Here is a 16,805-nt window from a genome sequence, read left to right on the forward strand (position 1 = left end):
AGTACACAAAGAAAACATAAAAGCCCATAAACATATGGAGGCTTAACAACATGTTCCTAAATAATCAATGGATCAATGACCAAATAAAAACAGAGATCAAGAAATATATGGAGACAAATGAACACAACTCAACACCACAAAATAGCCATTCTAAGAGGGAAGTATACTGCAATACAGGCTTACCTCAAGAAAGAAGAACAATCCCAAATGAACAGTCTAAACTCACAATTAATGCAACTAGACAAAGAAGAACAAATAAAGCCCAAAGTCAGTAGAAGGACAGACATAATAAAGATCAGTGCAAAATTAATAAAATTGAGAAGAATAAAACAATAATCAATAAGAGCTGGTTCTTCGAGAAAATAAACAAAACAGATAAACCCATAGCCAGACTTATGAAGAAAAAAAGAAAGTCTACACACATAAACAGAATCAGGAATGAGAAATGAAAAATCACTATGGACACCACAGAAATAGAAAGAATTATTAGAGAATACTATGAAAAATTATATGCTAACAAACTGGATAACCTAGAAGAAATGGACAACTTTCTAGAAAAATACAACATTTCAAGACTGACCCATGAAGAAACAGAAAATCAGAACAGACCAATTACCAGTAATGAAATTGAATTGGTAACCAAAAAAGTACCTGAGAACAAAATTCCTGGACCAGATGGCTTCACAGCTGAATTTTATCAAACATTTAGAGAAGACCTAATACCCATCCTCCTTAAAGTTTTCCAAAAAGTAGAAGAGGAGGGAATACTTCCAAACTCATTCTATGATGTCAGCATCACTCTAATACCAAACCAGGCAAAGACACAACAAAAAAGAAAATTACAGACCAATATCCCTGATGAACATAGATGCAAAAATACTCAACAAAATATTAGCAAACCAAATTCAAAAATGCATCAAAAAGATCATCCATCATGATCAAGTGGGATGGTACAATATTTGACAATCCATCAACATCATCCATTACATCAACAAAAAGAAGAAAATCACATGATCATCTCCATAGATGCTGAAAAAGCATTTGACAAAATTCAACATCCATTCATGATAAAAACTCTCAACAAAATGTGCATAGAGGGCAAGCACCTCAACATACTAAAAGCCATATACAACAAACCCACAGCCATCATACTTAACAGCAATAAGCTGCAAACTTTTCCTCTAAGATCAGGAACAAGACAAGGATGCCACTCTCACTACTTTTATTCAACATTGTTCTGGAGGTCCTAGCCACAGCAATCAGACAACACACACACACACACAAAATCAATCCAGATTGATAAGGAAGAAGTTAAACTGTCACCATTTGCAGATGACATAATATTGTACATAAAAAGCCTAAAGAATCTATCCAAATCTACTAGAACTAGTAAATGAATTCAGCAAAGTTTCAGGATACAAAATTAATACACAGAAATCTGTTGCATTCCTATATACTAACAATGAACTAGCAGAAAGAGAAATCAGGAAAACGATTCCATTTACAATTGCATCAAAAAGAATAAAATAAAATCAAGGAGGTAAAAGACCTATACCCTGAAAACTACAAGATACTTACGAGAGAAACTAAAGAAGACACAAAATAAATGGAAATACATGCCATGCTCATGGAAAGAAAGATTTAATATTGTCAAAATGGCCTTCCCGCCTAAAGCAATCTATAGATTAAATGCAATCCCTATCAATATACCAACAGTATTCTTCAACAACCTAGAACAAATAGTTCTAAAACTCATATGGAATCCCAAAAGACCCCAAACAGCCAAAGGAGTCCTGAGAAGGCACAATAAAGCTGAGGGAACTATGCTCCCTAATGTTAAGCTCTACCACAAAGCCACAGTAATCAAGACAATTTGGAACTGGCACAAGAATAGTCCCATAGATCAATCAAATAGAATAGAGAGCCTAGATATAAACCCACACATATATGGCTAGTTAATACATGATAAAGGAGCCATGAATATACAATTGGGAAATGACAGCCTCTTCAACAGCTGGTGTTGGCAAAACTGGACAGCTACATCTAAGAGAATGAAATTGGATTGTTGTCTAACTCCATACACAGAAGTAAACTCAACATGAATCAAAGGCCTGAATCAAAGACATGAAACCATAAAACTCTTAGAAGAAAACACGGGCAAAAAAAAAAAAAAACATGAGCAACTTTTTCCTGAACACATCTCCTCAGGCAAGAGAAACAAAAGCAAAAATGAACAAATGGGACTACATCAAACTAAAAAGCTTCTGTACAGGAAAGGACACCATCAGCAGAATGAAAAAGCATCCTACAGTATGACAAAATATATTCACAAATGACATTATCTGATAAGGGTTTAACATCCAAAATATATAAGGAACTCACACACCTCAACACCCAAAAAGCAAATAACCCAATTAAAAAATGGATGGAGGATATGAACAGACACTTCTCCAAAGAAGTTCAGATGGCCAACAGGCACATGAAAAGATGCTCCTCATCACTAATTATCAGGGAAATGCAAATTAAAACCACAGTGAGATATCACCTCACACCAGTTAGGATGGCCAGCATCGAAAAGACTGAGAACAACAAATGCTGGAGAGGATGCGGAAAAAGGGGAACCCTCCTACACTGCTGGTGGGAAAGTAAAGTAGTTCAACCATTGTGGAAAGCAATATTGAGGTTCCTCAAAAAACTAAAAATAGAGATACCATTTGACCTGTGAATTCCACTCCTAGGAATTTATCAAAGAAAGCAAGATCCCTGATTCAAAAAGCAAATGCACCCCTATGTTTATCGCAGCACTACTTACAATAGCCAAGACATGGAAGCAACCTAAATGTCCATCAGTAGATGAATGGATAAAGAAGATGTAGTACATATACACAATGGAATATTTTTCAGCCACAGAAAGAAAACAAATCCTACTATTTGCAACAACAAATGGATGAAGCTAGAGGGTATTACACTCAGTGAAATAAGCCAGGTGGAGAAAGACAAGTACCAAATGATTTCCCTCATTTGTGGAGCATAACAGCAAAGCAAAACTGAAGGAACAAAACAGCAGCAGAATCACAGACTCCAAGAAGGGACTAGCAGTTACCAAAGAGAAGGTGGTAGAGAGGGTGGGTAGCAGGGGAGGAAAGACCTATACCCTGAGGGGCATTATGATTAGCACACATAATGTAGGAGGGTCACGGGGAAGGCAGTACAGCATGGAGAAGACAAGTAGTGACTCTACAGCATCTTACTACGCTGATGGACAGTGACTGTAATGGGGTGTGAGGGGGACTTGATAATATGAGTGTATGTTGAAACCAGTGTTGCTCATGTGAAACCTTCATAAGATTGTGTATCAATGATACCTTAATTTAAAAAAAAAGAGATTAGGACACAGACACGTTCAAAGGAAAAGACCATGTGAAGACACAGGAGGAAGACAGCATCTAGCAGGCAAGGAGAGAGGCCGTGCAGGAAACCAGTGCTACCAACAACTTGATCTTGGATTCTGGCCTCCAGAGTTCTGAGAAAATCAGTTTCTGTAGTTTAAGTCACCCATCTGTGGTACTTTGTTAGGCTAGCACTAGCAAAGACATCATTCCTAATTGGGAAATTTCAAATTAAAATGACGAGATACTATTACACACCTGTTAGAATGTCGAAAATCCATAGACTATAAAATAACCTCAACAAACCAACTGATTATACAAATCACTCTTTCACAAATGGTTATCCATATGGAAAAAAATTATATCTTACACATGAAATCAATTCCAGGTTGAACTGACAAATATGAAAAGCAAACATATAAAACTTTTAGAAAGCACTACAGGGAAACATTTTTATGATGTCTGTTTTAGAAAAAGATTTCTTAAGAAAAAACTTGCAAGACTTAACAGTTTGCTATTTTGACCACTTAAAAATGAAGAACTTCTATGCATCAAAAGACACCAAAAATAAATAATAAAGCAAAGGACAAGTCAAAAACTGAGCAAAACATCTGACAGAATATTAGCGTCCAATATTTAAAGAAGCCTACAAATTAATAAGATAAAAACAAATCGCCCAAAAGAAAAATGGGGAAGGGACAAACAGGTACATCGTAAAAGAGGAAATGTATATGATCCACAAACACAAAAATAGGCTCAACCACACTTGTCATCTGGAAAATGTACATTAAAGCCACAATACCATTTAAATCCACCAGACTGACAAAGACCTAAATCAAACAAGCCTAAGTGTCGGTGAGATGAGGGGCATCAGGGACTCGCCTCCCCTACTCATGAGGATGTGCGCTGCAGTTTGCCATCACCGAGGAGGGCTGGCAATCCTCGCGAAGCTTCTGCAAATGTGCACAACAGCACAGTTTGTAACAGTAAAAACAGGACATAAACCAAACATCCATCAAGTGTAGAATGAGTAATATATTTCAATGAAACACTAAGAAACAAAAAAGCAAATAACAATCAAAAACAAATATATATTGTTTATTAGTATACCTATATATGGGTGATAAAAAGAAAATCAAAGGAGTAATTACATAAAATTCAAGACTATAACCAGAGAACAAGTTACATAAAAGAGATGCAGATGAGCCCGGCGCATGTCAGGGGAGACAGCACTGCTAGTCATCTTCTTCAGCCCAGTGGGTAGGTAATAGTTATGCATTCTCTGATTACACAAACTAAACAGATACATGCTATACACTCTTGTATACATATACACTTCACAATACAATTTTTTCAATAAATAAAAGCAAAAGAATAATTCTTAGGAACATAAAGCTGTGTGATCTTACCAGGATAAGAATGATTCTGTTTATTTGAAGAAATTTCTGAAAGAGCGTCCAGGGAATCTGTCACTCTGTAAATAAAACAAGTAATGCAAATCTCATTAGAAATAGCTGGGTTTCAGACTTAAGACAGGTTCTTAAGTGAGGTTTTCATAACCAACAGTTATTCTTATTGCACTCATTCGACAAACATTTTTTGAGCATCTACTATGCGTCAGAAATGAACTTCAATCTGGCATCAGAGACAGGCAATAATCAAACAGAAGAGGTTCTCATTAAATAAGGATAAATAGCACAAAATAACTCATCTTAAAGTGAATTCACTTAAAATAGGAACCTGACTTTATGTCTTGGGAATTTTATCTCCAAAAATGAAACTTAAAAGTATGTTGATAAATTTATTTTATGTTAAATTTAACAAATGTTAGAATATAACTGTAAAGACATCACATTCTTAAACTGAAAAAGAAGATATATGCCAACTCTGTGTATGCATGTGGGCTTTTTGACAAAACTGTATAGCTAACACAATTAAACATCTTTTAGTTTATATTTGACTCTAAGTCCAATCCTAAAGGTCACTTTCCTGACAGGCCTGTCTTTATTTTTGATATTTAAATCATTCTTTATTTTTAAAAAGCTCATCCTAACAGTCTCAGTTTTCTTTCAATTCCTTACTGACCTAAATCTGCAAAGCCTTCATTCTGTCAATCACGTCCTCCAGCATACTCCGTCACCAGGAAGAAATCCTGCAACTCCTGCAGTATGTGCAATTTCATCTTGCAATTCATATGTGTCGTTTTTACATAATACATAACATACAGCAATCAATGAGTGACTGATGAAGGCAAAAATACGATTTGATGAGGACAGATACTTGAATTAAGTGGTAACAGACAGCTGAAAAGAACTGAATCCTAAAAGTGATCAGTTCCTTAATACCAAGTACCTAATGCTGAGAACTAAGAATAAGAAAACCAATACTATGTGGATAAAGACTAATTGGGCAAAAAATAGACAGCTAGACAGATAAGAGAGACAGACAAATAAGTAAAATTAGAGTCAGTGAGTTTTCTAAGAATTTCTCTAAAGAAATATTGGTTGATTTATATGTTAATAGAAGAAGAAGTATTAACTAGATGAAAGTTGGGTTATAGTAAAAAGCTATCCAAAAGGAAATAAAGTGTAAGGATTCTGGGACAGAAGACGTATTTCTTAAATGGGAAGGGGAGAAAAAGACCAGCTACAGTCTGGGTAGGAGTGGGTATGTGATTGGTCAGTACTTTATTAAGACTGTCCTTAATCAGTCCCTAGTTTAAAATTCTTCCTTCTTGAAGATCGGTGCTATCTCTAAAGAGCTCCAAAACTGATTTAAATTAGAAACTCCTCAAAATCAGAGACCATGTTTGTTTTATTTGCTCACAGAATGCCTTAGCAAGCACAAAGTGCTAAAAGACACTTAATAGTATTTGGTGATGATGAATGAGCCAATCAGAAAATGACAGGAAGACATCTGGATGGAGAGAGCAGTTCATTTAGAGAGAGAGCCCTGTTTCTTTTAAGAAGAGGGGGCGGCTTTTAAATGAATAACCTTAAAGAAGACCAAATAGAACCCAAGAAAAAAGCCAAGTAAAACACATATGTTCCATAAACAAAGCAAGAAAAAGATAAAACCATGAGAAAGAAAGTGGCTTCACAATATAAAAGAGATGCAAGCCTGTAAAAATATAAAACACTGCACTAGATTTGATCAATATTTACTGTGCCTACAATATGCCAAACTATGTCTTCTGGGTAACCAAACATGAAATAAAGAACCCCAGTCCTCACAACTAGAAGAAAAATACAACTTGTAAGAGACTACAGCAATGTGTTAATGAAGATCTGCCCTAAGTAACATGAGAACCCAGAAGACTAACAGGTGAGTCAGCATGGATTTTATTCCCAAATCAATCATTTATAAGATACAGGTCCTGAAGACAGTCACTGAGCCTCTTTTAACCACTAAAGAGTAAAAGTTAAAAGCACAGTTTTTGACACTAGACTACCTGGATTCCAATCCCCACTTGGGAGCTGTGCACACGTGCACAACTCACTCAGCCTTTGTGATTTACTTTCCTTACCTGTGAAACAGGGATGATTGCAGCGCCTAACCCACACAGTTGCTGCAAAGGAGTAAACAGTATATGGAGAGTACTTAACACAATGCCGGCACACGTATGTGTTATCCATTAGCTAGTACTTCTTCTCCTTCATTTATAAAATGACCACAAAAAAAAAAAAAACACAGAAAACAGCAAACTTTCTAAAAGAAAGGGCTGAATAAAAATCAACAAAATCACAAACCTGGGCCACGTCCAGCTCCACCAGTGTAATGAGTGTAGGAGAGATCAGAACGTACCACCCCAAAACACACCACTCTGGCATGAGATTATTTAGAGCTGCAGACATTAAAGTGAGAACCAACCAATGCAGGAAGAGACTTGCTCTGAACTCCCCTTATCTGCCTAAAACAGATCCTCCAAAAAGAGAGCTTGACTGCCATAAATCCCCTCCCCAGGAGTTTCATGGAGCAGGCAAGATTGATGTCACCCCAGAGGAAGAAATGAGAAGTTAACACCACACCCAGACACTGTCACAAACTATCACATCTCCCACTCCTCTCCCTATGGACCTATTTATCTTTCCTAAAGATCATTTGCCACCCCCGCCCATTGCCTTTCTCCTGCTCCCCTTCCTCTATCAGGGGGTCTATAAACTCGATACTCTCACGACTCCTTTGGATATTCATTTCTTTCGGTGATTCCCCTGTGCATGTAAAATTAGAGCCTAATAAATTTGTATGCCTTTTATCCTGTTAATCTATCCATTGTCAGTTTAATTCACAGACTCCTCTCCTAGCTACTGAATCTGAGGTTAGAAGAAGCGCTTTCCTCCCCTACACTGGCTACTTTATCTCTTGGAACTGTTCTTCACCTGCAGAACGGGAAGAATGATCATCAACACCCGACACCTCACTGGGTATGGGGACAATAATAGGCTATGCCTCAAAAAGTACACTGTGCAGAGCCCACCACTTATTAAATACTCAATAAATGTTCGTAACAGTAACTGCTTTTTTCCAGCTTCCCTGACCAAATACTTCTTAGGATCCAATGAAACATTTAATTGGAGATATTTTATAAATTGTAAAGCACTACATGTTAAATGCTGTATTACCAAAAATAATAAGCATTATAATCCAGCATCTCACAGACAAAGGAATACAAAAATTATATGTAATTATTCAGTAAGAAAAACAAAGTGAGGAAGAAAATGGATATAAAAACTGTTAAATTTGCCAGGAGCCGCAGTCCTGCTGGAAGGGAACTAGACAGGACTCCCAGGTTATGGCCGTAGATCTTTTCTCATGAATGTGATTACACTATATATTTTATTTCCTATTTAAAGATCAGTCCCGTTTCTCATCCACTGAAAAGCATAGCATACCAAGCCAACTTCTTTCAGCACATAAGCCATTTCATGAAATGGAACCTGGAATTTCATGAGGCCATGTTTCTGCTCAACTTTCTTTTTTTTTTTAACCAGAGTAGCTGGTACAAAAGTGTACTATCTTAAGAAGAAACACCGAGGAGGTCTATTATATATAAATCCTTGAAGCTTCACTTGCCCCGAAGATCTACTGCCTATCTATTTTTGAAAACTAAAGAAATCAGAGGAAAAAGCCATTTTGGTTCCATTAGGTTTGGAGGAGAATGAATGGGGTGCCTGCTGGCAGGAAATTTAATGTAGTTAGGATGTGCCTGAAGCAATCAGAGAGCATTTTTACTTTTGTTTGCATGACAGATTAAGCTTGCTGCTCTCACTGTTCTTAGCTGCAAACACCACTTCTAATAGCCTACACAGACTTGTAGGGTTTGCAAATGAGGAATAAAGGAGATTTTTAAATTGCAAATCCTCAGCAAAGCAAATTTAGCTTTCCATGAGCCTTCTCTCATGGTTTAACCCCTTGAAAGAAGACATGAGCTGTAGTCAGTGCATGCCTTTTATATAAAATTAGGGACTCCAACCATAAACCACCACAAATTACAAAAAGTTCTTGTGAATAAACGTAAGTTCCATTTTTTCTCACCTTTGTACCCTGGATGGGGGAGCAAATATTCCATATCTTGGAGAACAACTAAAATACTGCACACCTCCAACTGAACCGTCGTTCTTGCCATGGGGTTTCTCAAGCTCTATACCATACCAATATCCTACAACAAGAATATGGGAGTTTAAGAGTGTCTGCACTTTATTCAAAATTGTTAGGTTACTATACCAACCCAAAGTCTTGATGGTTTACCATTTACACAAATGATCAAAATGATGGAAGATCAGTATGATCATTAAGCTTTCAAAAGATAAAATTACAAAATAAAATCTGAAAAATAAACAGGAAAAACATCTTACAAGCCTAATTGCAGAGCTGTACGTTAAGAGAGCAAGATAAAATGCACAAACACAAATTTGGCGAGGTTTAGCTGCTATGCAAATAGTGTATGACCAAAACATATCTAAGAACCATAATGAATAAGCAGCTGCCCTCGACTCAATACTGTGGTGTGTTTAAGTGAGAGAAGCGCGGCATAGCCCTGAGTTGTATGATCACAAAACGAATATATAATCTTTACATTTTACTCTCCCAATATTAGAACATCACAAACTGTTATTAAATAATTAAAGAAAGGCAATAATAATATGGAAAAATATGACTCGACTTCATGATGACTTTCTTTTTTTCCCACCCAGGATGAAAAGAAAAATCCTGTTTAAACTAAATGAAAAAATTTAAGTTAGCCAATAGAAAGAATTTTCTAAAAGGTTTTTAAGTATTTAAAAGGGCCCATTCTAGGAAAGTAACAGGATCTCCTTTACTAAAGATCCAAAAGCTGAAATAGTGAGGTTGTTTTTAGTGCAGCAAATATTAGGTAAATGTACATGGCCTCACAGAGGAACGATTCTCAAAATGAGAGAACCTCAAGACCAGTGAAAAGTGCCTAGCAGCCCATTCATTTGTTACTTAAAAGGTGAATACAATAATAATTGTATTTGGTCTCTTACAGTCAGCATCAAATAAAAAACATGAATATAGATATTGAGAAACATATTGCAAATTGCAAATTCCAGAAATACAAAAATACTGTTTCTTTCAGATTACTAGTTCAAAGAGCCAGTTATATAACCTCTAAAATGACAACCTAGAAGTTCTTCATTTTTTTCCTCTTGTGTTCCAAAAGATGACACTTGAGCCCATTTCTAGATACTGGAGTTTGGGCTGCAAACACTAATGCATGGTCATTGTCTTTTATACTTAAACAGTGTGCAAGCACTGAGTAATCTACACAAACCTATTGCTTAGCCACACTAGTGCTCTGAAAACAGGTTATCACATTTCTCAAAGTCCTGAACTAGGTTAACTTGGTTGCCACTGTTATTTCTCTGGGTGCCACAGTTACAATTTTCTAAGTTTTACTTCTACCGTTGATGCTTTCCTATGTAACTTTTTCATTTTTCCATTTTAATTTACCATGTAACTGCTACACGTTTACCATTTAACTCTTGAAAATGCATAACACAAAGCAGAAAGACATTAGGCCAAGTGTTAACAATAGTAACTACCACACTGTCTGATAGTGGTGACGTATGGATGACATCCCATTTAAGTGGTAATTTTCTTTCAGAAGCGGCATTGATAAATGCCACAGAGGCTGAACAGGACTTCTCTCTGGTCCAGATCTTATCATCTATAAAAGCCCAGATATTACCACTATTCTAAAATAAAGCTGATTGATCTAAATTTTGATGCCACAACATAAAATGCTACCAACTTTCTAAAGAGTAGAGAGACTTTTAACAAAAAGTTTCTGACTTTCATATTTGCTTGTTACTTCCCAAATTTCCTAATGCTTTACACTAGGAATTTAAAAAGTAAAAGTTAACTTGAAATAGTGAATTGTACCCAATGACTCAAACCATACTGGCTGGGTTTGATATAATCAGAAAAGGGAACTCAAAAGATGTGGTGATTATGAAAAAAAAGCATCTTTGGGACTCCTAAGTTTTTATTTGAGAACTATATTAAGAACGCCCTAACTAATCTCAATTACCACGTGGAGACCTACGAGAGACATGAACTATAAAACATATAGCCCATTTCAAATCAGTTAGGTGGACAACAATTGTAAGTGGTATAATGAAAGAAGAATGTGTTGGGAGACAGTTCTCATGGCTCTCTCATGTTCTGTGCGTCTTACGGACAGAGGCACTGACTGTCTTTTCACAGATGTTTGTACAGAGGACAGCCAGAGAGGACAGACACAATGTCTTGCACACAAAGACAGTTATGCTTATTATCTAGTAGAAAGGTTCAGATTCCTTAAGCTCAGAGCTCCTTCCCTGGAGCATAAACCACTGGGAGTGCAGATGTCACCTGTCCCCTGGCTGAGGCTCAGGGAACAAGAAATGCGGACACCCTGGCTACGGCTACTGCTGTTGAATCCAAAGGTCCTCTGTGTCTGACCCAAGAGACTAACGTCTTCTGTCCAGTACCTATGAAATTGGCAGTCTAAGTTCTTAGCTTCCAACAAGGGTAAAATCTCAGCTCCTTCACAGTTCTTGACAGAAGGCTACAAACTTTTTTAAAAAAATCAGTGTTCTAGCTAATCTGTTCTAAAATGCTGCAATGCCACCATGTGTCAAAATAGCATATTGCTATTTAAAACATACAAACATGGTTTCATTCAACGGGCTTCTATTTGAAGTAACAATCACTGAAAATGCACAAGAAAAATAATCTCTACTTTTGGAAACACAGAACTATGTCTAGATTGGAATGAATATGTAAATATACAAAGATGTATTTTTAAGGTCCTAGGGTACACAAGTTTTTTCATTTTCCTTCAAATCCTTTTGTTTGCTTTTCTCTTCAAGCTACTCTGATAAAAGCCACAGGCAGTGTACGCATTATCTACTCTTTTTAAAGATTGTGCTTAGCAAAAAATCTAATTCTAAAATGTTTTCTCTGTTATTTAGCACACTTGGCAATCAGTGAGCGTGAAAAAGGAGAGTGACAACTAATTTTAACATTAGACAATTTAAAACATAATTGGCAAGAAAAATTTATGGATAAGAGTCAACCTGAGTAGACACAGTCTGCATTTTAATGATTGTTTTGCATTTTCTCTGCCACAGCTACCATCTACAAGAACTGTTAATCAAGAACTCACTATAAGTAAATTTTATTTTTATGTAAAATTTTAAATCTTTTGTATTCTAAGGAATTCAAATTGAGCACCGAAAATACAGATGAATTACCTGGAGCAAAGTTTGTTGTCCCAAAGAACTTAATGGTACCAATTCTCTGGCCTACCACCAGCACTCTGTCTCCGAGGTGGAGCTCTCCTTCACAGCGCCCACTAGGTGCTACAGACGTTGCTGAGGAATTCAGACCTGTTTAATTGGTTGAGGGAGGGAAGAGCATAGGGCAGGGAAAGAGGAGAAAAAAACAAATGGAAAAAAACTCAAAAAGCACATTAGCCAAAAAAATCACCATATATTCTAACCAGTCTAGGAGATTTTAATACATGATGCCTTTCATTATATACATCATCCACAGCTATTTTTCTCACATGTGAGGTCAAGCTACTCTAAGGAAATTTGAAGGGTTGCCTGAGAAAATTATTGCCACGGGAACTTAATGCATATGACTCCTGGCAAAGTATCAACTCTGTCCAGATTGCCTGCAGACACTCTTCTCTAGAACAGAGGTCAGCACACTTTTTCTGTAAGGGGCTGGATAGGAAATACTTTAGGCTTTGTAAGCCAGACCATCTCTCTGTTATAAATAACTCTCAGCTCTGCTGTTGCAGCATAAATGCAGACAGAAACAAAATGGCCATGGAGTGTTCAATAAAACTTTATTTACAAAAATAGGTGACAAGTTGGATTTGGCCCATGGTCTGCCAATGCCTGTTCTAGTGAAATGCTACAATTATAGTAGTTTACTGGGACTCAGTGTAAATGATACATATAGGAATGTGATTTGAAAATAAAAATGCTATAAGATTCCACTGACCCCAAATTGATTTCCTTAATAGGAAAAAAACCACTCCCCCTCATTCTGACTCTAACCTAAACCCTGAAATGCGCACTATTAAACATCAAAAGTCCTAGAGAAATAGGGTCTAGAAAGCTGTTCAATTTCAACAGAGAAGAGGTGGGCCCTGAGGCTTCTCCCATCAGTCCATAAACAGATATGAGCAGCTGTAATCTGGGAGGGCCAAGAGAACCCTATACAAGTCATCACACGGGTGATGGGGGAGAAACCAAAGACACGGAAACAAATGGGGAACATAAACCCACGGAGAAGCAAGGTCTGGATAAAGCGCTATACTAAGAAGTACTCAGCCCTCACAACAACTTGTATTTCCACAGCACTTCATGGTTTACAAAGTGTTCTTCATAATTGTAATTATGGATAAGATACAAATTCAGGAATTAACTAAGACATGGTGTTCACAGGTAGTAGGTGGCACACCTGGATTAAAACCCGGGCCCTGTGACCAGAAATTGTCAGGTCTGTCCCCACACTATCTGTAGACAATGGACCATGGGCAGCAAACTCAGCAGTGGGAGTCAATGAGGCTCAGAACAGACTTTTTCCCTTTACCCCCAGTCCCCTAATGTATCCTTTCTGCTCCTCTTTCTCCTTCATTCTTTATCCTAATATCCACCCTCTGCAGTCCACATCTCCCTCAATGCAAGTCTACAGAAACAGTGGAGTATCTACTCATTCTGGAAAAATGTCTTAAGGAAGCGTCTCATGGGGTTTTGAACATGGACTTTGTCTCACATATATCCTCCTTTTAAAAGGTTCTCTCCCCTACTTTAAAGGTCCTCTTTCTCACTCCATTGGAACTCTCCTCATGTTCATGATTATTTCAGTCTACATACCCATCAAGTTTATAAAAAGAAAAAGAGGTTAAGTATGTAGGCACACTAGAACTACTCCTCATAAAGGATAAAAGAGGTAGTTCCATACCCACATAAAATTTTAAAACCAAGTAAAAGTCAAAAGCCCAAATTCCAAATGAAGGAGGGTTTCAAATGCAAGCAAAGTGAAGAACGAGAGGGCGCTGTACCACTGCGGGCTCTTCCCACCTCTGCCCACGGCGCTGAAGAGAAACTGGCTGCGCGGAGGTCAGTCTACTCAGAAAACAGACGTCCCAGGCAAACAATTTCAGGCAAAACTTCCAGAGTCTGTACTGTTAAATTTGGGAACCAACTTTTAGGTGTATGATGTCAGTATTAGTGTTGAGTGTTTATTTGTTTGTTTCCCCCCATCCAGTAAAGTATTTTTATAAGAAAAAGATCCTGTCATGAACATTTTCTATAATAAAATACTGGTTCAGTACAAGTATTAAAAGCATTATAAAAGGAATCTGGTAATTACTATGAGGTTCATTAAAAACAGTTTATGCCAAAATGGCTTCATTTACTTTCTGGACTAGTTTGATAAATAAGTAAATAAGTGAACTACAAATTCAATGTATGTTAATTTCAACAAAAATTTGATAAAGTGTTCTGCACGTCCTTACACGTAACTAAAGAAATGTGGCCTGAAAGACATTACACAGGATTCACGAGTTAAAAGACGACATCGAACAGTTTATTGGCATCAACCTGTTAGGAGAGCCTTTGACCCTCTCCTACACAGTTTGTAACAATGACTCAAATAAAAACAGAGAAAGCATACTTTTTAAATATGAAGATGACACAAAAGTATGTGAAAAAGCTAAGCAAGATATAAGAAACAAAATTCAGAGGCATGAAACCTCTAACATTAAATTAACAAAAACAAACGTGAAGCCCTATATCAAGCAGCAAAATGCAGAGACCTAGCATAAGGCTCCATGCGAGCCAATCCAGCAGGCTGGTCACCAAAACCGTATGAGCAGCCTTGGACCATCCTTGTACTGAGAGGCACGAGTTCAGCTCTCTGCCAGCTGGGCAGACGGGTCTGGAGACCCCATTGCGTGAGGAAGAGCTGAGGTCCTTGGGACGGAGGGGGACTGCCACCATCGTAAGGAAAGCATCAGACAGACCTGAGGGTAAAGTCCGGGTGTGCCAATTACGAAATGCCACCGCACACCAATGACTCACCTCCCTAACCCTCAGTTTCCTCATTCAAAAAATAAGTACCTACCACAAAGGTTCATTTTGGGAATTAAGTGAAACAAGGGATGTAAAGTGCTTAGAATGTTGGTTATTATCAGGTTTAGATTAGAAGAGAAATAAGATAATAAATCATATAGGGTCCAAGTACTGAGGATCTATCATAAGGTTCTAAAATGAACCTTAAACGGTTGGGGGCCTTAGAAACACGGGGAAGAGAAGAAGTCAATCCAGACACGAAAATAGCTGACAGAGCACTGGGGGTCAGGCTGAGAGACCCAGAGTGTGCTGCCACAGGGGAGGGAGGAGGCGAGCGACAGGGGGACCGAGAAGAGGGCAGGCGTTCAGACGGACTGAAGCCAAGTGTTCCTCTACACATTTATAAAGAGCAAATCTACTTACAAACAAACCAAGATAAAAAACACCAAGAAAGCCTGGTTGAAAAAGCCATAGATACCAGCACTGGCTCTGGATGAGACGGACGGGCTTTGGCTCATTGCCTTCCTGTTCCCACTACGCGCATTCAGTTTCCTGGGGTGGCTCGGTTTGTGTTCCAAAGAAGATGTAGAGGAGCAGCTACTGATGGATCCAGGCAGGGCGCCTAAAACAGGGGAAGGAAAGAATACATCAGAGGGTGGAAAATAAGAAGAGAACCAATAAGGTGCTTTTCCAGGTAAATCCTGAAACTCCCCCGTTAGCTTCCTCAACTGTGGATTACCTAGTGGTGAATAAAATACCTGACTTCAACCAAATATACTGTATTTCATACCTACTTCAACCCCAGCAGTTGTATTTTAAGCATTCCCACTCTATAATAATTTTATACAAGAGAATGCTGTCACATCATTACTACAAACTGATTATTTCAGCCACCAGTGTCTCTCATCTCTACTTTAGAAAAGTTAGTAGAATCTTATCTTATTTATATCAAAAATGTTATCAATATGTTTTAAGTTAACAAAAACTTAATATTAAAATGTTTTGAGTTAACCTGAAGGCAAGCAGGAATACTTCTGAATTTTTTATTCATGCTCTACTAAAGTTGAAGGCCAACTTTAAACATTTTTATCAAGCCATCTACACTATGGGATTTCCTTTTAGTCCCTCTTTTAATCTAATCCAGTAGTTCTCTAATTTAAATGTACATGAGATTCGTATTAATTACAGGGTTTTATATAAAGGACATGCATATACTTTATTATGAGCTCCTTAAGGTATATTCTAGGATAATTTTTACTCTAATGATTTTTCCCTTAAGAACTTTAAAAGTGAGCCCCCATATAAGCTATATGACTTTATTATTTTAAAGTTTCATATATAAATTGTATTACCAACTTTCTCTGTTACAGCTTTCAATTCTTCACCAGGAGGCAATGAAAGTATTGATTCCGAAGATTTATCTTTTTTTGATGTCATTAATCCTAGGACATAGAAACAAAGCACTTTTCAGCAAACAAGAATTTTGCTTAATGTTAAACATAAAAATGTATTTGCTTTTTAAAGTACAGACATCCCTCAGTATCTAAATCTTATCCATTTCTGAGTACATGTTGGATAATACATTCACAGACAGCAGAGGCCAATATTTCATTATTTAAAGGGGAAAGGAAAGAATGCATTTCCAGCCCATCTGAAAACCTTAATCAATTTCTCCAAATATCACTGAAGTATCTTTTAAGCCCACTTAACAATCCACTAAGGAATTCTAAATAACATAAAGATTTAAAATACAGTTACATAACTGTCTGATACTCGATGCACTCTCATCAGTGTGTGTGCATGCCAGCAGGTAAAGCAA

The 16,805-nt window shown here is 37.2% G+C and overlaps 1 protein-coding gene across 8 annotated transcripts in view; it reads right to left on the reverse strand.

Moving 5' to 3' along the window:
• Positions 1 to 16,805, reverse strand: part of CLIP4 (CAP-Gly domain containing linker protein family member 4) — a 62,396-nt gene that overhangs the window by 14,066 nt on the left and 31,525 nt on the right. For 7 of the 8 annotated variants that reach the window (XM_037009406.2, XM_073214807.1, XM_073214799.1 and 4 more), the window contains 5 exons: positions 16,339 to 16,428; positions 15,465 to 15,608; positions 12,149 to 12,283; positions 8,925 to 9,048; positions 4,799 to 4,863 (listed from right to left, as the gene is read on the reverse strand). In XM_037009406.2, the coding sequence (XP_036865301.2) occupies positions 4,799 to 4,863; positions 8,925 to 9,048; positions 12,149 to 12,283; positions 15,465 to 15,608; positions 16,339 to 16,428 (558 nt within the window). Of the gene's footprint in view, positions 1 to 4,796; positions 4,864 to 5,474; positions 5,631 to 8,924; positions 9,049 to 12,148; positions 12,284 to 15,464; positions 15,609 to 16,338; positions 16,429 to 16,805 lie in introns of those variants that run through there. The other variant, XM_073214819.1, reaches the window with a different exon arrangement.

The sequence above is a fragment of the Manis javanica genome, chromosome 1 (assembly GCF_040802235.1).
Source record: "Manis javanica isolate MJ-LG chromosome 1, MJ_LKY, whole genome shotgun sequence".
NCBI classification, from domain to species: domain Eukaryota; kingdom Metazoa; phylum Chordata; class Mammalia; order Pholidota; family Manidae; genus Manis; species Manis javanica.